Source organism: Myotis lucifugus, unplaced genomic scaffold (assembly GCF_000147115.1).
Source record: "Myotis lucifugus unplaced genomic scaffold, Myoluc2.0 scaffold_332, whole genome shotgun sequence".
Taxonomy (NCBI): domain Eukaryota; kingdom Metazoa; phylum Chordata; class Mammalia; order Chiroptera; family Vespertilionidae; genus Myotis; species Myotis lucifugus.
In genome coordinates this window covers 522,756-548,857 of record NW_005871380.1, presented here as the reverse complement: position 1 = coordinate 548,857, position 26,102 = coordinate 522,756, and the positions used below count along the sequence as shown (strand labels likewise).

The window sequence follows — 26,102 nt, the reverse complement described above, 5'->3', positions numbered from 1 at the left end:
CCCAGTCTGGAGTTCAATGTCTATTCCTGTTAGGACCCATTTATAGCCCCAAAGTGCTGCTGGCATCGGCCCAATATAACCCACTTCCCCCAGGAAATCTTTCCCAGAGCCATTTGCAGTCTGTCCCTTGTTGAAACAGTCCTTGTGCCTTGCAGGGTGCAAGAGGACTACGTCTAGATTCGGTCCATCTCCGTATTGCCGCAGCCCCCCTGGTCCACTCACGTCATGGGCCCAGGTGCCACAACTGAGCGCACCGAAGGGTCTACTTGGTGGTGCCAATCGCCTTCCGAACTTGGAAGGGGGTTCTTCAGATGGGCATCAACTTGTCCTATTTTAACGTACCCCTCAAAGTCCCACAGGGATTTCGGCGTCCCTTTTTTTTTTTTTTTTAAATATATTTTATTGATTTTTACAGAGAGGAAGGGAGAGGGACAGAGAGTTAGAAACATCGATGAGAGAGAAACATCGATCAGCTGCCTCCTGCACACCCCCCACTGGGGATGTGCCCGCAACCAAGGCACATGCCCTTGACCAGAATCGAACCTGGGACCCCTCAGTCCGCAGGCGGAAGCTCTATCCACTGAGCCAAACCGGTTAGGGCCCGGCGTCCCTTTAATAAGCCAGATGTCCATGGCCCTCATGCCTGACCATTGGCTACTGCCCATGACTGAGTAAAAACCCAAAGGAAGGAGCTTTTACTGCTGTTCAATTCTTCTGTCACTCCTGGAAAAACAGCAAGCAATTCAGCCCATTGAACTGATCTCTTTTTACCTTCTTTGATCAGAGTCGTGGCCTTCCAAACAGGATGTTGTCCGTTTACCTTGGAACTGGTGTTCACAAACCAAGCAGCTCTTTGTTGCTCAGCCAAGAGCTATTTATAGGGCACTGTCCAAGGGACAATAGAAGCTAGCAGCTCCTCACAGTTCCTAAGTCAGTCCTAGGGGAAAGGACACTTCCTCCTTCTATCTCCTTGCTACCGCCAGGCAGCATGGTCTTGTGTAAGTCAATTCCATTTCATTATCTTACTCTTCTGGGCCCTGCAATACCTATTAGAGCATTTTTCTGTCATCACCCAAGACATGGTGGGTATTTCAGGTTTCAAGATCACTTTATGTCCTTCAGGCATGAGTAGCTTCAGTTTATGTCTGATAGCAAAGTAGAAAATGCTCCACAAATGAAAATTCTCTTGTCCAATGTCCCAGAAGCCATCAATAGGAAGTGCTCATGAAGTGCTGCCAAGCCCCAGCCCACACGCCACATGGGCGATTGCACAGAGAAGCTGCTCCAGCTTCTATTCCATCCTGTGTGGGCTCAGGCAATCACACAGGTCTCCATTCAGCATGTCCAATTAATGTGGCCAGAAGGACGCATTTACAAGCCTGTTTTACAAGACGAGGTAGGGAAATGTTCCCCAGTTAGATACAATGTCCACCCCGTAACACAATCAGGTAAGAGACACGACTTCACATAAAGCCTGCTCAATTGAACTCATCTGTTTTTACCTTCTTTGATCATAGTGGCCAGTTCTCCTAACTTTTACCTGAATTCCATCAACCCTCACATTTCTAACTGTAGGCCCTATTGGGACTTACCAACTGGTCTTGGTTTTACAATAGTAGGTAGGGGAAGTGCGCCCCAGTAGGACACAATATCCACTCCCATCAATGATGAGAGAGAATCACTGATCGGCTGCCTCCTGCACGCTGCACTGGGGATCAAACCCACAACCTGGGCATATACCCTGACTGGGAATTGAACCATGACCTCCTGGTTCATAGGCTGATGAACAACTTCTTTACATAAAGCTTATTTAAATATTCCAGCTTTCACAATCTACCGATCATTAGATTTTCATGTTCTCTCGATCTCATTGAGTCAGATTCAGCAACAGGCTTTGGTGCCACAGTTCATGGGTATACCATTATCAAGGAGTACCTAGAAACTTCTCTTTTCCATTCCGACCATTTTACCCACTTTTGTGTAAAAGACTTTAAGTCCCGTAGTGAGGGTCAAGGCTAGGGACCGGGGCCCTTTTGCCAATCCTTAACGTGATTAACTGGCCTAACCACTGTCCTGGGCAGGTTGCTTGCACAATCTTCTTAGCCTCCCAGGTTCTGCAGTGCCTTCCTTCTTGGAAGGAAGCTACAGGTGTGCTGGGAAACTTGGTTTCATCATGCTACTCAAGACTGGCTGGCAGGGCAGGCTCTGGCAAAGCTGGGAGGTGCCCTCTGAGTAAGCCCATAGTCTCCCCGACTGTGCCCGCACCCCACATCTCTCCCAGGCCCAGGTCCATATCTGTCCACCCCGTTACAGACTGACAGCATCCCCAAGTGTCTTTTTCTGATAGGGCACAAAGTAGGTGCCCACAGAGCATGAATTACAGAACCCACGTGGCTCCTTTAACATAAATGACTACTTTAAAAAAGAAAAAAGGCCCTAACCAGTTTGGCTCAGTGGCTAGAGCGTCAGCCTGCGGACTCAAGGGTCCCAGGTTCGATTCCGGTCAAGGGCATGTACCTTGGTTGTGGGCACAACTCCAGTAGGGAGTGTGCAGGAGGCAGCTGATCGATGTTTCTCTCTCATCGATGTTTCTGACTCTCTATCCCTCTCCCTTCCTCTCTGTAAAAAATCAGTAAGATATAGTAAAAGAAAAAAGAAGAAACCTATCCCCCCAACAGTGTCGTTCCTGCCTCACTTCCAGGAAGAGAAAGTCAGGTTCCCTGGCAGATGTCACCAGCCCAAGCTTTCCATGAACAAACCTGGGAAATGTCACAACGCTGGACGCAAACAGATCTCAAAGTGCAGCAAACCATGGGAGCCACAGCGAGGTGCTCCCAGCCAGCAGCTGGCGTTTCGGGGAGGGAGGGGAAGCTCCCTGACGCCCTCTGACCCTTCCAGGACTTCCCAGTCAGGACAGACTCAGAACCACTCCCCCCTCCCCCCCACTGGAGAGCTGAATGAGCCCTCCAGTGGGAACTGGCAAGAAGAAAAATTTCATGGAGTTCTCCATCCACCCAAGCACCCCGAGGAGACTTCAATGGTTCTACCTTCCCCTCTGGGAGGGCATCAATAGATGAAAAATGCCAGTCTCAGTACAGGGGCGGGGTTGAGGTAGGGGCAGGAATACAGCTGGCCAAGTGTGCTTTCAACCAGATTGCCTCTTGCTTCTGGAGGTGCTCACCTGCCCTGTTTCCTCCACGAGAACTTTAGTCGGAGCGGCAGTAGCTTGTCTAGAAGGGAAAGCTTCACTTTAGTGAGAAAACATACTGATCATGACTAAAACATGAGAGAGGAAGCTGAATCTGCCAAACCTTGAATGGTCCCGTAGGCAATTTAAGATGTCCAGGAGCAGTGTGAACAGGCTTTCCAGGGTCATACTGTGGACAGGTGGGAAAAGGTAGATGCTTTCATGGCCTTATTAATATTTCCCCACCAACAGTGATTCATAAATGCTACCACTTTGTCAACGGACCAATGGTTTAATGCATGTATAATAGTCAGGAGTGGAAATTTTAGAGTCTCCAGTAGAACTGAGTCCAAACCAGAGCTTTCTCGTTTTATCAAACCAACGATTGTTGGATTTCCAATTTTGTTTTTCTTTTACTGGAGCCAACTGTTGGGCGTCTCTAGCCAGTTTTCCTAAGTTCCAGCTGTGGAAATATCCCTTTGGACCATGACAGAAGTTTGACTACTGCTGGTTCCCTTAAGGGCCACATCCCTTGAGGAAGTGTCCGCAAGGGGATTTCCTTTAACTTACAGAGAATCCAGTTTAGAGTGCCCCGGGCTCTTAATAGCTAACGCAGCAGGTAGAAGTATAACAGTGACGGCGAACCTATGACACGCGTGCCAGAGGTGACACGCGAACTCATTTTTTGGGTTGATTTTTCTTTGTTAAATGGCATTTAAATATATAATAAATATCAAAAATATAAATCTTTGTTTTACTATGGTTGCAAATATAAAGAAATTTCTATACGTGACACGGCACCAGAGTTAAGTTAGGGTTTTTCAAAATGCTGACATGCCGAGCTCAAAAGGTTCGCCGTCACTGAAGTATAACATCCAATGGTTCCCGAACATAGGGCCACTTCTAATTTTATTTGCAGTGGAATTCAGCCTGCTGTGAAGTAGCCTCGGTTAAAATGTTGCCTTCATGATTTCAAAGGAGGTTTAGCTTATCCAGTGCAGGGCTTACAAGTTTCATTCTTGAAATATAAGCTGTCTGTAAACCATGAGAAGTCAGCGTTACCCAGAGGAGCCTGTCGTCGATCCTCACCAGGACTCAGGCGGTGATCCATCAGTGCCACGCGGCCACAGGAGCTTCACCAGGACTGGAGGAGAGTGGCTGGACTCAAGTCCTTACGTGAAAGTTATGTAAGGCAACTTACTGAAAAATGCTGAGTGTAACGAGAATCTAGGAGAGCCTCTACTGCATGGGGTACGAAGGTGGTTAAAGGGGATCCCACAATTTCCTCTGTGATTTTAACCAAAAGGGCAGTAATGGCTCTAAGAGGGGTACTGTCCCTGAACCACAGGGTCCAATCGCTGCCCATAGCATCCTAGGGGTCTATGGTGATCCCCATGTTTCTGGGTGAGCACTCCAAGGGCATTCCCTTCCTTAACATGTACAAAGAGTAAAAGGGGAATCTGATCATTTGGGTGCCCAAGAGCTGGTGGGTTCATTAAACTCTCCTTTAAGGCTTTAAAGGCCATGTCGTCTTGTTCTTCCCATAAAATTAGGTCAGGACTGTCATTCTTTGGTAAAACTTACAGAGGTTTTGTCCTAAGAGATTTGGGATCCAGTTTCAACTATAGCTGAGTAGCCCAAGAAAACCTTGCAACTGATGCTTAGTTTTGGGCCCTGGGAAACCTAGGACACCATGAAGCCTATCTGGGCCCAGGGTAGTCCTTATTCTGGTATCAGATGTCCCAAGAGCAAATCTGAGTTTGGACAAATTGTAATTTTCATTTAGAGAAGTTATGTCCCTTTAAGGGCAAAAGGGACATACGTTCTAACAGGCGTATGCTGTCTTCCTGCGAGACCTGGGAGGAAGAGCAAAGTAAATCATCCACGTCCTGAAACAAGGTAGAATCTTTAGGGAAAGTTATGTCATCCAAGTCAGCCTTCAGGATTTGTGAGAAAAAGAAGGGCTTTTAGCCGAAACCGGTTTGGCTCAGGGGATAGAGCATCGACCTGCGGACTGAAAGGTCCCAGGTTCGATTCTGGTCAAGGGCATGTACCTGGGTTGTGGGCACATCCCCAGTGGGTGATGTGCAGGAGGCAGCTGATCGATGTTTCTCTCTCATCGATGTTTCTAACTCTCTATCTCTCTCCCTTCCTCTCTGTAAAAAATCAATATAAAAAAAAAAAAAAAAAAAGAAGGGCTTTTAGTAAAACCAGAGGCATTACTGTCCAGGTAAATTGTTTTCCTTTCCAAGTGAGAGCAAGAAAGGCACTGGCTAGCTTCATCAGGTGGAATTTTAAAAATGCACGGCATAAATAAATTGCTGTCAAGAATTGACTTCCACCCTAGCCAGTCTGGCTAAGTGGATAGTGTCAGCTTGAGGACTGAAGGGTCCTGGGTTTGATTCCAGGTGCCCGGGTTGCGGGCTCGGTCCTCGGTTGGGGGCGTGCAGGAGGCAGCCGATCAAAGATTCTCTCTCATCACTGATGCTTCTATCTCTCTCTCCCTCTCTGAAATCAATAAAAATATATTTTTTAAAAAAGAATTTACTTCCAATAGGATGGATGTTGGTGGTGTATGGGGATTAGAAACAATAGGGTGCTGCCAGTGTTGCTCAGTGGTTGAGCATCAACCCATGAACCAAGAGGTCACTGGTTCGATTCCCAGTCAGGGCACATGCTGGGGTTGCAGGCTGGGTCCCCAGTAAGGGGTGTGCAGGAGGCAGCTGATCAATGATTCTCTCACAACTGATATTTCTATCCCTTGCCCTCTCTGAAATCAATAAAAATATATTAAAAAGAAAAAAGATGTTTCTATCTGTCTATCCCTCTTTCTTCCTCTCTCTAAAAAAAAAAAAAATCAATAAAAAATATAGGGTGTTGAGGGATAACAATTTTTGTTTACCTCTTAGAGGTCCTGAACAAAACACCAGCCTTGGGTCTTTACAGGTAAAATGGGAGTGTTGCTGGGACTAATGCAAGGAAAAATGAGGCCCTGAGTCACTTTTTTAAAAAAAATATTTTTATTGACTTCAGAGAGGAACACTGGGGATTGAGCCCACAATCCGGGCATGTGCCCCAACCAGGAATTGAACCGTGACCTCCTAGTTCAGGGGTGGGCAACCTTTTTGTGAGTGTGTGCCAAAACCAGCAAAATCTCTGACTCAAAATTCTTCTGCGTGCCAACCCTAATTTTTTGAGAACGTTACGCCTACTTGATATCTCTTTAAGGTGTACGTATGTGAAGAACCTTGAAGAAATAATAACATTCATTCGAGCAATAAAAACACAGTATATGATGATGAAAAATACATTTATTTTTTAATGTATACATGTTCACTGATAGTCCAACAGAAAACTTCATGACTCCGTTTGATATTATCAGTGGGACTTTTGCTGCTGCATCACTGATGACAGAGATTTTACATCAGGTTTATATTTCGTGACCTTCAGAGATATGCGCAAGCTACTACTTTCATCCGTCAGGCTACTCCTATTACGAGACTTAACAAAATTCATCACTGAGAACAAAATTCACAAGCGTATGTGGATGAAACCAAAACACTGGTCGGATCTAGGAAGGCAGGGAGAGTTAAGGCAGAGGCATAGAAACTGCTCTTTCCCTCTCTCGTCAATCCATGTCTATGGTCTTTAAGATAACTTGTTATGTAAAATTATTTATTTATCTAAGATGCACCTACACTGAATTTATCTGAAAAATAAAAAAGTTGATATTAAGAAAAAAATTGTAAATGGAAGATTATAAGAGAGGGTTTCGTGTGCCAGCAAGTTACTGGCGTGCCCTGTTTGGTACGCATGCCAGGGGTTGCCCACCCCCGTCCTAGTTCATAGGTTGACACTCAACCACTGAGACATGCCGACTGGGCAGAAGCCCTGAGTCTTATAATCTACTAGAGGCCCGGTGCACGAAATTTGTACCCAGGTAGGATCCCTAGGCCTGGCTGGTGATCAGGGTGGATCAGGGATTTCCTGCTGCCGGCCAGGGCCTTCCTTTGCCCTGCGCTGCCCAGTGGTGGTCAGTGCACATCATAGCGAGCAGTCGAACTCCCAAGGGCACACTTTGCATATTAGCCGTTTATATATATACTAGAGGCCCGATGCATAAAATTCATGCAAGGGGCTTGGCCCTCGCAGCCTTGGTTTTGTCCAGAAGGTCATCTGGCTGTCTGGTCTAATTAGCATATTATGCTTTTATTATTATTAATAGATAGATTATGGGCTTCATTACTTATGGGGAATTAATTTGGAAAGGGGGTTTGAGCAATCTATTTGAATCTTAATAGATATGGATTCTGCCAATATCAATTGAAAACTTTACCCATAAAGATGACCAAAAAAAAAAAAGAGGATGGCAGCTAGTCCAATAGGGACAAATCATCAGGGTTCCTAGATTCAGGTACAGTATGGTCAGAAGTGGAACAAATAAAAGATGCTGAAGAGTCAATCAGTTCACCTGATTAACTATTTTGACAGCTACTGTCAAATTCTAGAATGATTTTCCCCTTTCAGGAGAAAGAAATTCTGGCAGGTCCCTTCCCTAGGAAGTCTCAGCTTAATAAATGAATAGGGACCTGGCCAGGTATCTCAGTTGGTTGGAGCATCGTCCTGATGCACTAAGGTTGCGGTTTCAATCCTCGGAAAGGGCAGACAATCAACCAATGTATGCATAAATGGGTGGAACAATAAATTGATGCTTCTCTCTGGGGGGAAAAAAAATCCAAAGAAAACTGCTTTAAAACAAACAGAGGTACAAAGAAGGATGCCCTGGCCAGTGTGGCTCAGTTGGTTGGGGTCATCCTGTGCACTGAAGGATTGTTAGTCTGATTCCTAGTCAGGGCACATGCCAGGGTTGAGGGCTCAATCCTCAGTTTGTGTGTGTGTGCAGGAAACAGCTGATCAATGTTTCCCTCTTGCATAAACGTTTCTCTCTGTCTCTCTAAAAAGCAATTTTAAAAATATATTTTTTAAAAAGTGTATCTCTTAAAGGGCATAAACAAAAAGAATAGATTTAGAAACCTATTGAGGTTTAAAATCCCACAATTAGAGACAAAAAAAGCAAACCTTGAGTATAAACCAAAGGTAATCCTATATAATAAAGAGGTAATATGCAAATTAAAAAAAAATCCCACAATTAGGACTGCTTTATTACTCTGAAGCAGGGCTGCTTTACAGCAGTGGGTTGAGCTTAGGACAATGATTCATGGCCAATCTGGAGAAAGTTTCTCCAAGCCGATTAAGAGGGAGGATTGGGAAGAACACCTAGTAGTTCTCAGAGCCACATCACCGGTGATTAGGAAGACTTTGGGAAGGCTGGAGGCACCTGAAGCGCCCAAATTTGCAACAATCTCTTTTACAATGTCCCGGCTCTTGGCAGTAACAGAAGAATCTAGGAGGCTTTTGTTTTTGTAGAGGGGCCTTCATTTGCCGAAGCTGAAAATAAAAATTCTTAGCAGTCTTGCTGTAGCTGGTGTGTCTCAGTTGGTTGGGCGTTGTCCCTGCACCCAAAAGGTTGCAGATTTGACTCCTGGTCAGGGCACATGCCTGGGTTGCAGGCCAGTCTCATCCAATGCTGAGACTGGTCCTTGACGACTAGCAAATGAACTAGCTGATTATAAATTGGAAAACCCAGGCTGGTAGGTTTGAGTAACTGTCAAACTCTTCAACAGATGTTTGAGGGTCCTCAGTTGCTTTAGGAAATTCTCTAAGGCTCATAATTCAGCTTTAGTCCAAGGAACATATGAAGCTTGAGGTCTATTAGGATCCTCAGAGGGCTGAACTTGAAATTCAGAGAAGAAAGGCAACAGAGGTAGAGTTGCAGGCAAAGAAGCTGATAGTGGAAGGCCAGATGGCCTCAGAGGAGGATATGGAGAAGAAGAGCCTGAGGCAAAGGAGTTGGGGTGGGGGGGTGGGGGGTAAAGGACAAGAAAATGCTGGAGGCGAGGAAGCCATGTCCTCTCTCTTTGGAAGTTCAGTATCTTCAGTTAATTCTCAAACTTTATTGCACAATGCGGCAATTTCAGATTCTTGGTAACGTTTGAAGTTTCAAAATAGCATTTTATTTATCTTTGCCAGTTTTAGCGCATGGATTGTCCAATTGTTTTAAAGAAAAGTTTGAGAGTCTCAAAGATTCCCCAAAATGGCCACTGATACTCTTTAAAAAAAAAAAAATGAGTCTATTGATTTTTATTTTTTTAGAGAGGAATGGAGAGGAGAGATAGAAACATCGATGGGCTGCCTCTTGCACGCCCCCTACTGGCGATGAGCCCGCATCCCGGGCATATTCCCTGACCGGGAATCCAACCTATGACCTTTTGGTGTATGGGTGATGCTCAACCACAGAACCACAACAGCTGGGCGCCACTGATACTCTTAATTACTTTTGTACTTTTAGCTAGACAAGCCCATTTAGTTAAATATGTACATAAAGAGTCACTGAGACTTTCAAACATAATAATTTCAGGCGGAGTGCCTGTAGGAAGGGCGTTCCGCAAATATTTAGGTAACTGTCACCCTATTTTCAGAGGCTTTTCTAAACAGCTCAAGCAACCTGCAGCCAATCTCACTTCAGAACAGCTTGATCACAGAGAGTCCTGGCCCAAGGCTTTTTTTTTTTTTTTAAAGCAAATTCTTTAGTGGAGACAGTTTGTTCTGGGAACACACAATCCAAGGCTGAATAACAAACAGTGCAGCCCCTAAAAGCACTCTGATTCCCCCTAGGCCCTAGGGAGTCTGGCCAGAGTACCAAACTAGCTCACGAACAAACGAGACCTTTAAGCGAAACAAAAGACTCAAAACAGTTCCAGAATAAAGCTTGAAAAGCTCCAGAACAAGAAGCGGAAGTAGAGTTCCGAGAGAAGACTTACCCTTTCCAGCTCCTGAATTAGAAAGGAGACAGTGAACTCAAGACAGCTCTACGGGCGCCAGCACCTGTTTGCCCCTCAGGCCGAAGCAATCGGGGTCTCTTCTCTGGATCCCGAGAGCCCCCAAAATTCGTCGGTAAAAAAAAAAGTCGACTAGGCATTTCATCACCAGAAAGGATTTATTCAGGAAAAAGGAAGGACTGCAGCTCAGAACTTACAGACTTGGTGAGCCACGTGCATTTTCGGCCGAAAAAGGATGGAGAAAGTGCTTTACAGAGGGCACAGGAAGTTAAGGGGCGGGGCTGACACGACCATAGAGCTCTGTTGTAACGCTAGAGTTCTTCCGGTAGGCCTCCCCCGATGTGGGGTGTGAGCGCGCCCCCTTCAGGCCTCTCAATTCTGTCTAGTTGAGGTCTCTATCACAAATGTTGACACTGGCAACCTTATTGAATGGAGCCCCTGGGTGAGCCCCTGGGGAGGGCGGCCGAAGAAAAGGGTCTGGGGAGAGATGAGCGGAGACCTCCGCGATGTTCGCTGGCGCCAGAGCAGTCGACGTCAAACGTGCTACTCCAACCGGCGCTTCTCTGGGGCGGAAATCGCTCCTGCACTTCCGCCGGGCTGGGCCGTTGTTGGGCGGGGCGCTGACGTCCCCCCGGAAGGGGCGGGCCCGCCAGGAGACTGGCGGCGCCGCGCCGGCCGGGAGGGGGCCGGAGCCCTTACCATGGCGGCGGGGGCAGACGCCGACAGTCGGCGCGCGGCCCTGGAGACGGCGACGGCGGCGCCCGAACGGGGCGGCGGGAGCTGCGTGCTGTGCTGCGGGGATCTGGAGGCCACGGCGCTGGGCCGCTGCGACCACCCGGTGTGCTACCGCTGCTCCACCAAGATGCGGGTGCTGTGCGAACAGCGATACTGTGCCGTGTGCCGCGAGGAGCTGCGCCAGGTGCGTCGCGGCCGCCGGACCGCGCGTTCGGGGCGCCGGGGCGGTCACGGGGGCGCGGCCGAGCGGGGCGGCACCCGGGCGGCGGGCAGACGGCATCCGGAAGGAGACTTTCCTTCCTGCTGTCCGCCCGCCGGCCTGATGGCGCCTGTTTCCAAAAGAGAGGCCTGGCGGTCCCCCCGGGGCAGTGTCCTGACCGTGCGGCCTGCTGTGGGGCGTCCGGGGCCGGACGCCGAAGGTGGCAGAGTTGGGTTGAAGAGGGAGTGGTCCCTTTGGGGACAGAGCCTGGGGACTTGCCCTCCGTACCCCGGGAATTCTTGTCGGGCCATAGACATGAGTGTGGTCAGAGTAAGAACTCCACCTGCTCGTCTGTTGGAGTTTATTCCTCAGGAGCCTCCATTCTGGTGGAGGAGGCCGGGCAAGTGGGCACCTCCAGAGGCAATCTGTTTTGGAAACACAGGGTCAAACGTGGCTTTTCCAGCCTGGCTGTGTTCCTGGCCCAGCCCACCCCACGGTACCGAGACTGGCATTATCCATCCATTGGGTGGAGTTGGCACTCAGACCTGCCCACCAGAGGGGAAGACCATTGAAGTCTCCTCAGGGTGCTTGATGGGCGGAGATAAAAGGGGCATGAAGTTTTCCTTCTTGCCAGTGGGTCCAGGGGCTCATTCAGCTCTCCAGTGAGGGAGGGAGTTTCTGAGTCTGTCCTGACCCGGGAAGCCCTGGAAGGGTCAGAGGGCGTCAGGGAGCTTCCCCCTCCCTCCCCGCAATGCCAGCTGCTGGCTGGGAGCACCTCGCTGTGGCTCCCATGGTTTGCTGCACTTTGAGATCTGTTTGCGTCCAGCGTTGTGAAATTCCCCAGGTTTGTTCATGGAAAGCTTGGGCTGGTGACATCTGCCAGGGAATCTGACTTTCTCTCCCTGGAAGTGAGGCGGGAACGACACTGTTGGGGGATAGGTGTTCTTTTTCTTTTTTAAAGTAGTCATTTATGTTAAAGGAGCCCCGTGGGTTCTGTAATTCATGCTCTGTGGGCACTTACTTTGTGCCCTATCAGAAAAAGACACTTGGGGATGCTGTCAGTCTGTAACAGGGTGGACAGAGATGGACCTGGGCCTGGGAGAGATGTGGGGTGCGGGCACAGTCGGGGAGACTATGGGCTTACTCAGAGGGCACCTCCCAGCTTTGCCAGAGCCTGCCTTGCCAGCCAGTCTTGCCCGGCATGATGAAACTCTTCAATGGCTAGGTCTCCCAGGACATCTGTAGCTTCCATCCAGGAAAGATGGTGCTGAGGAGACCATGGTCCTGGCACTGCTGGTCTCATCAGAAGTGAGCTGATACTTACGTTTGTCTGCTGTAGCCAACATCTGGTCTCTCCTGTGGGATCCATGCCCTCCCCAAGTGCTTTGTGGCAAGGGGGTGTTGACATGAGCAGTCAGCAGGGTCCAGCTGGGGTGTGGTTTGGCATCAGATGGCCCTGGGTGGCCCTAACCTTCGCAGGCCTGCCCCAAATTGCTCAGCAGCAGGAGGGTGTCCCGGGAAGTTTGGGGAGATGATGCTCCTCTCCATCCTGCTTCACTCCCACTCTTTTCTTACAATATTTCAAAAGTTGATTTTTAGAGAAAGAGTAAAGGAGGGGGGGAGAAAGAGAAACATGGATTGGTTGACTCCTGTACGCACCCTGACCAGGGATTGAACCGGTGACCCCTCGGTGCACCAGATGATGCTCAACCAACTGAGCCACACCGGCCAAGGCACTCCCACTCTTGAACTTGCAACTTTGCCCTAACCCTTCCTGTTCCCTTGTTGAGCTCTACAATGTCCTCTGAATTCCTGTGTCCCATACCAACTTGGGAATCCCACAGCAACCCCCAGCCCGGGAACCTGCCTCAGCTCTGCCCTCCCTGATGGGACTAACTCTTTGAAAACAGCTGGGAGGAAAGTGTGCCAAGATGCCATGTGAAACAGGCCAGCTCTATTTGCTGGTGAATTCCTGCACCTTGACAGTGTTTCCCTGTGCCGGCCTATGGGGAGACCATGGTCCTGGGCACTGCTGGTCTCATCATAGCCCTGCAGCTGCTGGTCAGGCGAGGAGCCAGATCAGTCTAGGTTGCTGGCAGGTGCTCAGGGTGGAGTCTGAGTGCATACAGGTTGAAACTGATGTCAAGTCCCCCTGATGGCATCTTTCTCAAGGTAACTTCTTCCAAAAGATGATTCTTGCATTGCTCTCCACCTTGCCCTGGTCCCCAGTGATGTCAGAGAGACTTGATGGGACTGCTCTGCAAAGTGGGAGGGGCCCTGTAGGCCACCTAATGCAGCCCCACCCCCATTTCACAGGCAGGCAGGGGGTGGCTAAAGGCAGGTTCTGCCGACTCAGGTCATACTTTTCGGTTTTTGGTGCCTCCTCCTCACACCTTGGTCCTGGACCTCCTCTAAGATTGTCATCATCTGGGCTCCTCTGGTGCCTGTACTCTCCAGGTGGGACAATCCCCAGGGCCCATACTATATTTTCACCCTTGCTCAAGGCCATTGTTACTGCCCACCCCTCACCATCTGGCTCACTCTTGCTAGTGGTCACTACTGGCAGCACCTTTCCTCTCGTGACTCACTCTTACTAAGTGCTCACTGCATACTGGGAGTGGGAGCAGCAAGGTCCCAGTCTCATCCCTGTGGAGTGCTCCAGTGTGAGCTCTGTCACCCCCATCTCCCCCTTCCTCTCAGGGACTAGCCTGGCCATCCTGGGCCCCCCAGGGGTGCACTTTCCTCCTTGGTCAATTACTGCTTCGCATACCCAGGGGCTGCCCAAGGTGGCCCATCCTCAAGTGTCCAGACCTGGTCTGGCCTTTGTCCTTGGACCCATGACCCGCTTCCATCAGGTGATCACCAGAGTGGGTAGGTCTTGGGCTACATTTGTTGGATCCCTGGTGAATTCCTGCCCATCCCTGGCTAGGCCACCATGCCCTTGTCTTTGTCCACCATTCAATCTTGCCACTTGCTCAGCCTCTGCTGGGGACCAGGATATTAGCCATACCAGGCTGCACTGCCGTACTCTCGTCTGCTGGTGCAGGCCTTGGGGGTGGGGAAGAGTCCAGTCTCACAGTTTGTCTGGGAGGGGTAATTAGCATTTCCCCACTCCAAACCTGCCACCTTCATTCTCATCAAACCCCAGCCATGCCCACAGTCACTTTCCTTTCCCAAGCCTTTTCCTATGGCTCCATTCCCTTCCTGAGCCAACCTAGTGTCTCCCTTCTGGCCTGGCTCAAATGTGCCCAGCCTGGCCTGTCCCACCAGAGTACTCAGGAGGGACAGGCACCTACCCAAGTAGCCTGGTGATTGGTCTTGAAACCTGCACCTTGCCTCTGTCCATGGCAAGGTGCCTGCAGCCCAAGGAGACACCACCCACAGGAGATGACCGCTGAAAAGAGGATGCTGGAGCAGGGAGGTGGTATCATGGGCATCCAGCACTTGTCTTTTCTGGGGAAGGAGTCTTTCCTCTGCTAAGTCTGTTGTGCTTGGGTATTTCTTGGCAGCCTCAAGGATTCTCTTGCAGGCTGCTTGCCTGGCCACCTTGCAGGCAGATGCTGGGGCTCCTAAATCTGCAGCCTGTGTTGCCTCAGCCTAGCTGCGGCACCTCATTTGGCGGATAGCTCCTCCAGCAGCATCCTGCCTGGCTCTCAGCCCTGGGCCTTCAGACACTGGGTCTGGGCTGGAAAGGTACCCTCGGGAGGACTCAGAAGGCAGGGCTGGGCATGGGCTTGCCGTAGGAGGGCAGATCCCTGAGAAGACCCCAGCTCAAGGTCCAGGCCTGAGGATAAGCTGGGGAGAGGTGTGGAGGGTAACCCTTTGGTGTTAGAGCCGCAACTCTCCCCGCCCCCCGAGTACATGGGAGCTCTGCTGGGACGAGGCTCCACTCTAGCTCAGTATGTGGCAGAGGGCAGTGCCTGGCCTTGCCACACATGAGGGCCAGGGGAAGAAAGCCTGTGGGGCCCTGCTCAACCCCACACTCCTCAGAATGGGTGCGGCTGGGCCATAACACCCCCTTTGAGCTCTTGTTGGGGCAGAGTAGGGGGAAGACTTGGGTGTCAGCCTCCTCCTCCCACCCCTACTCTCCAGCATGTCCTCAGAGGTAGAGGCTGAGCTCCCGGGATCCTTACCCAAGGAACCAGTTTTAACTACCCTGCTGCTGGGGGACAGAGTGAGCACCTGCTCTCCCTAGCCAGTCCTGTACTTTCCCAGGTTCATGGCCATTCTGGTCCCAGCCATCCTCCCTGGCTGAGCCTAAACATAAAGGGATGACTTTGCCATGACCTTTCTTAGTGTGAAGATCCCTCCATCCCCATTGTGTTGGTGAGGACTCAGAACTGAGGCCAGCAATCAGCTCCAGGCTGGGAGGACAGTGGTGGAGCAGGAAGGGGCATGGAGAGGAGACAGGCTGGCGTCCTGACCCAAGGGAGGGAAGTAGGGGCCAGAGAAAGGGGGGCTGGAGGATAAGGGAGGTCTGACACTGGGACAGGGGTCTGGAAGGACAGAGCAGGCCCAGCAGGTTTTATCCAAGAGTGAGCATTGCGAGACCCCTGAGGAGCTGCTGAGCTGGTAGGTTTCCGCATCCAGCCCTGTGCATACCAGCTTGTCCCTTTGGCTCCTACAGACAGCCCAGTTAACAAGTAGGAAGCTGGGCAAGAATAGCCTGGGCCATGACTGAGTCCCACGGAGGAGCCCTTCTCCTCTCCTGTGGCATCATGGAAACATCATGAGTGGACACAGGGTGGCCGGGCCCTGACACACAGTCACCTGACCCATCTGGCCTGGCAGCATTTATTTCCTTACCTGCTTTTGGGCTCTGTCTCTTCCCATGAAAACTGTCCTGTGCTCAACCCCTGTGTGATTAAATCCTGGTTTGCCTGGACGGTTGGTCCCTACCTGGGGGTCCACCCTCTGTCCAGGTGTAGGCTTGGTCGTGAATGAGTGGGGAGCCAGTCGCCTCCTGGTGGCGAGGCTGGGCATTTCGTTTCTGTTCCAGCAACCCCAAGTTCATGAACTGCAGGTGAGGAGAGGGGCCTGCCTCTGGCTTCCCAGGGGAGCCTTGAGTGCTCTTTCTTTCTTCTCAGCCTGATTGCATCCTCCAGTGGCTGTCCACTGCCTTGCTCACGAGGCCCTCTCACTTTCGGTTCCAGGTGGTCTTCGGCAAGAAGCTTCCTGCCTTTGCCACTATCCGCATCGACCAGCTACAGCATGAGAAGAAGTATGACATCTACTTTGCTGATGGGAAAGTGTATGCCTTGTACAGGTGAGAAAGGAAGCATCAATTTGGGCTCCTAGGGTCTGGCCAGTCTGCATCTGAGGGGCACTTTATGGCAGGCATGGGCACATCTCCGTCACCTCCTGTGCTCCCCAAAACCCTCAGTAGGGTGAGGACACTTGGTGCAGCATGGATGTCAAGGGCCACGTGGCTGGGTTCCTGTCCTCCGTTTCCTCTCTTGTAACTGGAGACACAACACCCCTCCTTAGGTGGGTACAGATGGGGGCAGGAGGTGAAATCAGGGAAAGTGCTCCTGGCATAGCACCCAGCGCCTGCTTTCTGGAGCCTTTCAAGGTGCACAAGAGCTCCTGCAAGTCAGGCTCTTGGCCCATGGCGGGAAAACCCAACAAAGGGATATGGTTGTCGTGGGGTAGTCCTAGTCTTCCAGGTGAGGGGCAGCCCCTGGCTTGGCTAGAACCTGGGCTTCTGACCCCAGCCCCTGTATGGGCTTATCTTGTTCCCCTGACACAGGGGTTATTCTCCTGGATCATAGATCTAATCCCATCTTGAGGCCTTGCTTGACGTGGGCCCTGGCAGGGAGCAGTTTCTGACCCCATGCCCAGCACCATCTGGCTCAAAGGTCAGAGCCATGGAGGGCACGGGTGGGAGTGCCTGTTCTGGCTCCTGCTCCAGGGCATCTGCAGAGGCATGGAGCGAGGGGCTGTGAGGAGGTGGCAGTGCTTGCGCCAGATGGCAGCACTGAGAGTCTGTGGCGGGCGGGGGGCTCTTGGTGTCTCCTAGGCAGCTGCTGCAGCATGAGTGCCCAAGGTGCCCTGAGCTGCCACCTTTCGGCCTCTTCGGGGACCTGGAGCAGCACATGAGGAAGCAGCATGAACTCTTCTGCTGCAAGCTGTGCCTCAAACACCTCAAGGTGCGCCCTCCCCTCACAGTCCCCATCTGGGGCTCTCAGGGACACAGGGAGGGCCCCAGCCAGAGGTAGATGGTGGCCAGGCTCTGCAGGGGGGTGGTATGGCAGGGCTTAGCCAAACAGCTGTGAGAGGCTGGTTGCTGTCTCTGACTCTGGACAGGCCGGACTCTGGAGTCCCCAGCATCCTCCCAGTTCTCTTGCCTCACAGAGCACTTCCTGTGTGAGCTCAGGCTGCACACAGCCCAGGCAGGGAAGGGCTCCCAATGACTATGTAGGCCCACCAGGCTCCTGGTCACTGGGGCAGAGCTGGCACCTCTCCATAGTTGGGCTGTGGGAAGAGCTGGGAGGCCTGGGAGCCTGCACCCTGTACCTAGCCCCATTCCTTGCAGATCTTTACATATGAGCGCAAGTGGTACTCGCGCAAGGACCTGGCGCGGCACCGCATGCAGGGAGACCCCGATGACACATCGCACCGTGGGCACCCGCTCTGTAAGTTCTGCGATGAGCGCTACCTAGACAACGATGAGCTGCTAAAGCACCTGCGTCGAGACCACTACTTCTGCCACTTCTGTGACTCAGATGGAGCCCAAGACTACTACAGGTGGGAGCGGGACAGCATGGGGTGGTCCCTAGGACACCCGGAGCAAGCTGGGCAGAGGCCGCTGGTTGGGTGGTGGGGCTGACAGGGCTCCTGCTGACACTCTGTCAGCGACTATGCTTATCTGCGTGAGCACTTCCGGGAGAAGCACTTCCTGTGTGAGGAGGGCCGCTGCAGTACCGAGCAGTTCACCCATGCGTTCCGCACCGAGATCGACCTCAAGGCCCACAAGACAGCCTGCCACAGCCGGAGCCGCGCTGAGGCCCGCCAGAACCGCCAGATAGACCTGCAGTTCAGCTACACGCCCCGACACTCCCGCCGGAACGAAGGTGAGCAGGGCCTCCCCTCTGCCAAGCAGGGCTCCCCAGGGCTCCAGCCTGGTGTTCCCAAGGCAGGGTTCACATTTTCCTGCTCTGGAGGCCTCAGACCCAGTCCTGCTTCAACCTTTCATGTGTCAGTGGGGACAAGGGATACCGGTCGAGCCTGCTTCTCTGAGCACGCTATGACTACAGGGAGCTCTTTTTCCTGGCGATTTCCCCCAGCATCTTGGGTCTGCTATTCTGGGGTCCCTGGGATGCTCCCCGGGTTGGAAGATTGTTGAGCACCTGCGGTGTGTGGGTCCTGTCCTGAGGCTGTGCAGCTGGCAGGCCCGGACCCTTCTGCAAGCCCACTTCTTGCTCTGACATGGTACCCAGGCCATAGAAGCCTGGGGCTGGTGTGGAACCCTTGAGGTGTCTGAGCTTGTCCCTTGAGCTCACATGCTGTGGGGGCAGGGAAGCCTCTGCTATACAAGCCAGAGCACTAGCATCAGCCTGGCCTGGGCCCGTGACAAGCTATGTGCTGGCCATAGGGACCGTCAGTGGCGAGGACTATGAGGAGGTGGACAGGTACAACCGCCAGGGCCGAGCAGGCCGGGCCAGTGGCCGTGGAGCCCAGCAGAGCCGCCGAGGAAGCTGGAGGTACAAGAGGTGGGAGGATTTGCATGCTGCTGACATTCTACTGGCACTACTGCTGCGGTGGCAGTGGCCCACAGCTGGGCTGGAACAGGCACGAGAGTCAGAGGACTCTGGCCTTTTGGCATCTGGTGTCCTGGACATGGTAATAGGATCTGCTCATTGTCTTCAGCGAGCAGATGTTTTCTCTTTTTCCCTCTAGTTCCAGCCAGACACCAGGACCTGCAGGTTGGGTGGGTGTGAGGTGCCTGTGTCACTTGGAGGTTCACTGCAGCTGTGCTGTGAAACACCAGTGCCGCAGGCACATGCTCAGGCTGGGGGGCTGCCCTGGATGCCCTGCAGGATCCATCTGGGGACCCCAAATGCTATCCCAGAGCACTGAGCCCAGGTGCTGCCTGTAGCCACAGCCTAAGGCTGAGGGAAAAACTGCTGCTCCACAGCTCCCTCTTGTGGCAAGGGAGGGTGGACCTGCACCCACTCTGCTGGCCTTAGGTTTACATCCTGGCACACCTCCTGGTGACCAGGCTTCCTAAGGACAAGGCCCCTCCCGAGCCCCTTGCCCTGACATCGCTGTAGTCCAGGGCCTTGCCCCGTCTGAAGGCCTCCCCATCTCAGGGAAGAAGAGGACCGAGAAGTGGCAGCTGCCATCAGGGCCTCGGTGGCCACGCAGCAGCAGCAGGAGATACACAAGAGTGAGGACCGGGAGGAGGGCAGCAGGCTCAAGAAGGAGGAGGCAGGGATGTGGGGAGCTGAGGAGCCCCGAGGGTCCCGGCGCCTGCTACGGACTCAGGGTGAAGGCCCAGGTGAGCTGGCCCTGCCTGCAGGCAGCTCTGCCTGTGCCTGGGAGCCACCTGGGAAGCTCCTTGGTCACCCCAGAGGGCCTGCTCCTGCTCCCTCAATATTGGTCAGCCCTGACATAGAGTCCTTTTGTGTCTTGTAGGCCCCAAGGAAGCCTCGACAAACGGTCCTGTAAGCCAAGAGGCCTTCCCAGCCAACACCTCAGCAGCAGGGGCTACACATCTGAGGTACACATGCACGTGAACTGGGGCAAAAGTGTGGATCTCATGGAGGGTGGGTACGGGGCAGTCCACGGCCTGGCAGGCCGCTGACCCCTCTCTCCTCCCTGGGTTCAGCACCCTTCCGCCCTCCACTTCGAAGCTCAAGGATGAAGATTTCCCCAGTCTCTGCACCTCTACTTCTTCCTCCTGCTCCACGGCAACAGCCCCGGGCCCTGTGGGGCTGGCTCTGGTGTACCCTGTTCCTACCAGGGGCAGGAGCACCTTCCAGGAGGACGACTTCCCTGCCCTGGTGTCCTCCACCTCCAAACCCAGCCCAGCCCCCACCAGCCTTATCTCTGCCTGGAATAGCAGTGGCAGCAAGAAGGTGGTGCAACCCACCCCAGGGGCCCAGGCTGCTGGTGGGGGCAGTCAACCCCCCAGGAAGGCTGGGAAAGGGGGTAAGGGCAACAAAAAGGGTGGGCCGCCCCCCCCAGAGGAGGAGGAAGAGGAGGATAGCCGCACTGGCCTCACCACCCAGGAGCTGCGGAGCGTGCCCACCACGGTTGCCGTCTCCTCCCTGCTAGCGCTGGCCTCCACCCAGACCTTCACCAAAGTCGGCAAGAAGAAGAAGGTGGGCTCCGAGAAGCTGGGTGCCACATCACCCCTGTCACTGCCCCCTGAAAAGGATGGGCCCCCTGCGGCTGAGCAAGCCTCCCGGGCCCCTAAGGGCAGAGCTGAGGGGCCAGTCGCTGTCATCGTCAATGGACACACAGAGGGGCCAGCCCCCGCTTGGAGTGTCCCCAAGGAACCCCCGGGGCTCCCACGGCCCCTGGGCCCCCTCCCCTGCCCCACGCCCCAGGAAGACTTTCCAGCGCTTGGCGGTCCCTGCCTGCCTAGGATGCCCCCTCCCCCAGGTAGGTGCACCTGGCTCAGGCCTGCCTCTGAATGTCTGGGAAGGGGTTGGGGTAGTAGAGTCAGACTGGAGCCCCCTGCTGACCGCCCCCCCCCCTCCCCCCCCAGCCCGAGGTTACATTGTACAGGTAGACACAGGCGGGAAGAGGTAAGCCTGTGCAGAGGTTTTCAGCTGTCTTGGAAGCACAGTGTAACTCGGGATGCAGATGCTTCATCTGTGATGAGCGTGACACTGGTCCGCCATTTAACCTCTGTGTCCCTTTTCTCCATGTAAAATTGAGCAATCCTGGCACCCTCTCAAGACAGGGGCAAATGAGTTAACTTAGGCCAGCATTTGCTACAAGGCAGCGCACCATGTGTGCTGGCTCTGGGCATCATCAGGCTCTGAGCCTGCTCTTCAGGGGAGGTGTGGTCTGTGGATGGGAGCCTGACCTGGGTGAGCTGGGCAGCCTGTGGGATGCGAGGAACAAGGCCTGGCAGTTCCTGGCCACTGAGGGTCATTATCTGGGTCTTGGTGTGCCACCCCGCAGGCTTCAGCACTGTGGTGCTCCTAAAGGGCACTCCACCCCCACCTCCGCCAGGTCTAGTGCAAGTCAGCAAGCCACCCCCTGGCTTCTCCGGCCTGCCCAGCCCCCACCCAGCCGGCGTCCCCAGCACTACCACCACCACAAAAGCGTAAGTGTGGCAGGCTGCCTGGCCTCCTGCCCTTAGGGGCCAGGGGAGAGTGCCCTCACTTTCAGCCACCCCAAAGACTGAAGCCTCTATCTCCTGACCTCCAGACCCAGGCTGACACCAGCACCCCGGGCCTACCTTGTCCCCGAGAACTTCCGGGAGAGGAACCTGCAGCTCATCCAGTCCATCAAGGACTTTCTGCAGAGTGACGAAGCCCGCTTCAGCGAATTCAAAAGTCACTCAGGAGAATTTCGACAGGTCAGGCTGGTGGAGGGAGGCGGCGGGGGTGGGAGTACAGCCTGCCACCTGGGGCCTAGGCCTGGGCCAGGGGTGACTGGGTCTGGCTCTCGGTGGCAGGGCGTGATCTCCGCAGCCCAGTATTATAAGAGCTGTCGGGACCTGCTTGGGGAGAACTTTCAGAAGATCTTCAATGAGCTGCTGGTGCTCCTGCCCGACACAGCCAAGCAGCAGGAGCTGCTGTCTGCACACACGGACTTTCGAGGCCAGGAGAGGCTGCCTGGCACCAAGGCCAAGAAGAATAAGAAGAATGCATGGCAAGCCAGCACCCAGCAGGCAGACCTGGACTGCTGTGTGTGCCCCACCTGCCAGCAGGTACTCGCAAATGGTGATTTGCGCAGCCACCAGGCTCTGCACACTGCCCGGGATGACGACTTCCCCTCCCTGCAAGCTGTTGCCAGGACCCTCACATAGCTCCCGCTTTGGGGGCCGGAGTGGCCACAACCATGAGCCTCCTTTGTCCCTGCTCTTCCTCCTGGGCTGACAGGCAGCCAGGGAAGGCCCTGTTGAGGCCACCTGCTCAGGCCCTTTGGTTGGCCGGCCCACCAGGGGTCACAAGGACAGCCCACTTCACATCCACACAGTTAGGCAGGTTTCCTGCTGGGAGCTGGGCAGATACCCCTGCCTCAGTGGTGGGCCAGTCTTGGTTTATATCTCATGATTTTAGAAGGTGCCAGGGGAAGAAAGGGCCAGGATGCCGGGACTTGTCCATGTTGTCAGAGGCAGTGGCCACAGTGGCCCAATCTGGGACCTCCTGAGCCTGAGGGCGGCAGCACTTTGGCCCCCAAGCCTGAAGCTGTGGGTCCACTGGTGCAGGAGTAAAACATTGAGTGTGTTGTGTAAACAGTTGGCTCTTTCATGATTCAGGAGTGTTCAGGATTAAAAGCAGACACAAAATTGTGCTACTTGAAGTTAAATCTTTCTACGAGAAGCTGAATCTGGGATCTCAAATTGCTTCTGACCTTTTATAAAACAGTTTATCTTTAAATAAATTTATTTTGCAATAATGCACATAGCTGGCATTCTGAGCTTCTCTGCCTTCTGAGGTCACTCAGTAGTGAGGGGAACTCTGGGTGTACATGTGACAGCTCAGGGGGTCAGCCAGAAGAAGAAGGTCTGTGGGGAGAGCTGGGCAGCTGCGCTTTCCTTACAGGAAGCAGAAGCCAACAGGAGGCCGCATTTCTGGAGGCCGAGCACTGCCCAAACCTTCCAGGAATAGACACAGCCATGACATGCTTGACAACTGCACTTTGCACCCAGTAAACCTATACTTCCAGAACGTGAGAGGCACACAGACACTGGGTTTACATGCAAAGATGGGTGGGAAAAAAACACAGGGTAAAAGAGCTACTAAAGGTGAACTTCAAGAACAATTTAGAAATGGGGGAGGGGCACAACTGAAATACTGTGAGAAAGTAATTTGTGATATTTTGGATGGGGACCAGACACGTACTGAAATCTCCCTTTTCTGTCCCAAACACATATAGAAAGGGAAAAGATCTAAACACATTCCAATAAGGCAAAGGAAATGTCTTTAAGTGAGAAAAAATGGAGATGCCTTTCTAAAAGCAGAAGCGGGCACCAACAGTACAAAGGCCCAAGTCAGAGGCCTGCAGAGGAGCCAGGCCAGAGCCTGCCTGGAGCTGAGGACGTGGATGGTACTGCTTGTCCGCCCAGGGCTGGGACGAACAGTGTTTCTAGGTGAGGGCCATGCATCAGAGGCCACCACTTCCCACCACACACAAGCGTCTCCTAGTGCCCTCGTTGCAGACCTGAGTACAACCAACCCCACAGAAGAGCAATGTGGAAACTGGATATCATGTTAACAATATTGAAAATACCTATTCTTTTTTAAAAATATATTTTTATTAATTTCAGAGAGTAAGAGAGATAGAAACATCAACGATGAGAGATAATCACTGATCGGCTGCCTCCTGCATGCTCCCTACTGGGGATGAAGCCTGCAATCCAGGCATGTGCCCTTGACTGGAATTGAACCCAGAACCCTTCAGTCTGCAGGCCAACGCTCTATCCACTGAGCCAAACCAGCTAGGGCAAAAATACCTATTCTTAAGCAAAACCTATAAGAATACTAGGTGACACTTTATTTATTTATTTAAAAAAATATATTTTTTATTGAGTTTTTACAGAGAGGAAGGGAGAGGGATAGAGAGGTAGAAACATCGATGAGAGAGAAACATCGATCAGCTGCCTCCTGCACACCCCCTACAGGGGACGTGACCGCAACCAAGGTACATGCCCTTGACCAGAATCGAACCTGGGACCCTTCAGTCCGCAGGCCGATGCTCTATCCACTGAGCCAAACCGGTTAGGGCATACTAGGTGACACTTTAATTCTGGCTATGTGAAAAGCACTGCTTTGGGCTCTTTACAAGTATTAACATGTATTTACACATGTTATCACCCCACCCTATGTGATGGGAACTATTATCCTTTTATAGAGGGGAACAGACAAATTAAGAGACTCGCCTAAGATGACCAAGCTTGAATGTGGCAAAGCCAGCATTCCAGCTCCAGAGATGGATCTTAACTGCTTCACTTAACCAGGAGGTAACTAACTAATTAAAAATCTTAGAAATGAAAACCTGACATAAAAATAGGCTCAAAAGTAAACAAGACTGCCTAGCTGGTGTGGCTTGGTGGTTGAGCATCGACCTATGAACCAGAAGGTCACGGTTTGATTCCCAGTCAGGGCACAAGCCCAGGTTATAGGCTTGATCCCCAGTAGGGGGTGTGCAGGAGGCAGCAGATCAATGATTCTCTCTAACCATGGTGTTTCTATCTCCCTCTCCCTTCCTCTCTGAAATCAAAAATATATATTTTTTAAAAGTAAACAAGACCAAGCTGGGGAAACCTCCAAAGGACAACTGGTCATGCAATGTGGCTCTGGAAGCTGCATGATACACCTGATGGGTCCCAGGAGCCAAAGGTGGTGAGAAGAGGCCATTGGAGAATCATGACTTTTTCCCACGCATTGAAGAAATAGAAAAATACAAACAAGCACTAAGAATAATTTTTTTAAGCCACATCTTAAAAAAATGTTTAAAGAGACAACTTAGAAAAAAATTTACTAAAATAACATAACCTACAAAGGGATGCAAATTGTACTGTTATCACTGCTCTCAGCAGCATAAGATCCTAAAAAATACTAGAGAAATACTTTTAAAGTTCTAAGGAAAATGACAACATTTATATACCCAGTAAAACTATCTTTCAAGAACTTCAGCCCTAGCTCGTTTGGCTCAGTGGATAGTGCGTCAGCCTGTGGACTGAAGGGTCCTGGGTTCGATTCCAGTCAAGGGCACATGCCTGGGTTGTGGGTTCAATCCCCAGTAAGGGGGTGTGCAGAAGGCAATCGGTCAATGATTCTCATCATTGATGTTTCTGTCTCTCCCTCTCCCTCTCTGAAATCAATAAAAAAAAATATATTTTAAAAAAAGAACTTGGGGCCTGGCCAGTGTGGCCCAATGGTTGAGCATTGACCCATGCACCAAGAGGTCCCCAGTTTGATTCCAGGTCAGGACACATGACTGGGTTTTGGGCTTGGTCCTCAGTAGGGGATGTGCAGGAGGCAGCCAATCGATGTTTTTCTCATCCATGTTTCTATCTCTATCACTCTCCCTCTTTCTCTAAAAACAATCCTAGCCGAAACCGGTTTGGCTCAGTGGATAGAGCGTCGGCCTGCGGACTGAAAGGTCCCGGGTTCGATTCCGGTCAAGGGCATGTACGTTGGTTGCGGGCACACCCCCAGTAGGAGATGTGCAGGAGGCAGCTGGTCGATGTTTCTCTCTCATCGATGTTTCTAACTCTCTATCTCTCTCCCTTCCTCTCTGTAAAAAATCAATAAAATATATTAAAAAAAATAAAAAAATAAAAAAATAAAAACAATCCTATATAATAAAAGGGTAATATGCAAATAGACCAAACAGCAAAATGACTGGTTACTATGATGCACACTGACCACCAGGGGGCCAATGCTCAACACAGGAGCTGCCCCCAGCCTGCAGACCCCAATTGCCTAATCAGGGCCTGCCGACCCACCATTGGTTCCTTCCCCCCGCCACGCCCCCCCCCACCCCGGCCAGCAGGCTCTGATTGCCCAATGGTGAATGGGGAACCGGGGGTGGGTGGTAGTGGTGGGCGGGGCCGGCTGCCAGCAGCCAGCAGCCAGGAAAGATGGCCCTGATCTCAGGCCAGGCCTAGGGACCGTACCCACGCACAAATTTCATGTGCCAGGCCTCTAGTAAAAACATAAAACAAAACATAGGAATAATATAAAGATTCAAAGTTGACATCCATCCACTGATGAAAGATATTCTAAAGATATACTCCCACAAGAAATATTTAGTACTCCTGCTAGTATCATCATCCTATATAATAAAAGCCTAATATGCTAAGTGTCCGACTGTTCGACCAGTTGCTATGATGCTCACTGACCACCAGGGGGCAGATGCTCAACACAGGGGGCAGATGCTCAACACAGGA

At 52.0% G+C, this 26,102-nt stretch overlaps 1 protein-coding gene across 6 annotated transcripts; it reads left to right on the top strand.

Annotated features, from left to right (window-relative positions):
• The first annotated feature begins 10,749 nt into the window (after window positions 1-10,749).
• ZNF598 (zinc finger protein 598) lies at window positions 10,750-22,611 on the top strand. Of its 6 annotated transcripts, none has more exons than XM_014466280.2 (12): window positions 10,750-11,005; window positions 16,174-16,286; window positions 17,040-17,169; window positions 17,556-17,767; window positions 17,876-18,093; window positions 18,615-18,732; window positions 19,333-19,520; window positions 19,658-19,742; window positions 19,851-20,629; window positions 21,158-21,302; window positions 21,407-21,557; window positions 21,657-22,611. In XM_014466280.2, the coding sequence occupies exons 1-12, from the start codon at window positions 10,787-10,789 to the stop codon at window positions 22,008-22,010; spliced, it is 2,712 nt and encodes a 903-aa protein (XP_014321766.2). In that variant the 5' UTR covers window positions 10,750-10,786; the 3' UTR covers window positions 22,011-22,611. The 6 variants fall into 6 exon arrangements, with proteins under 6 accessions (XP_014321766.2, XP_023620207.1, XP_014321767.2 ...); XM_023764439.1 differs by having other exon boundaries at window positions 18,615-18,723; window positions 19,333-19,409; window positions 21,657-22,609; XM_014466281.2 differs by having other exon boundaries at window positions 18,615-18,723; window positions 21,657-22,609.
• The last annotated feature ends 3,491 nt before the right edge of the window (window positions 22,612-26,102 follow it).

What these genes read in the sequence shown, in the direction of transcription:
- ZNF598 (XM_014466280.2), top strand. Translation starts at nt 10,787, where the DNA reads ATGGCGGCGGGGGCAGACGCCGACAGTCGGCGCGCGGCCCTGGAGACG. An exon ending in ACACTCCCGCCGGAACGAAG is followed by an intron (nt 18,094 to 18,614) that starts GTGAGCAGGGCC and finishes TGCTGGCCATAG; the next exon opens with GGACCGTCAGTGGCGAGGAC. An exon ending in GCAGGGGCTACACATCTGAG is followed by an intron (nt 19,743 to 19,850) that starts GTACACATGCAC and finishes CCCTGGGTTCAG; the next exon opens with CACCCTTCCGCCCTCCACTT.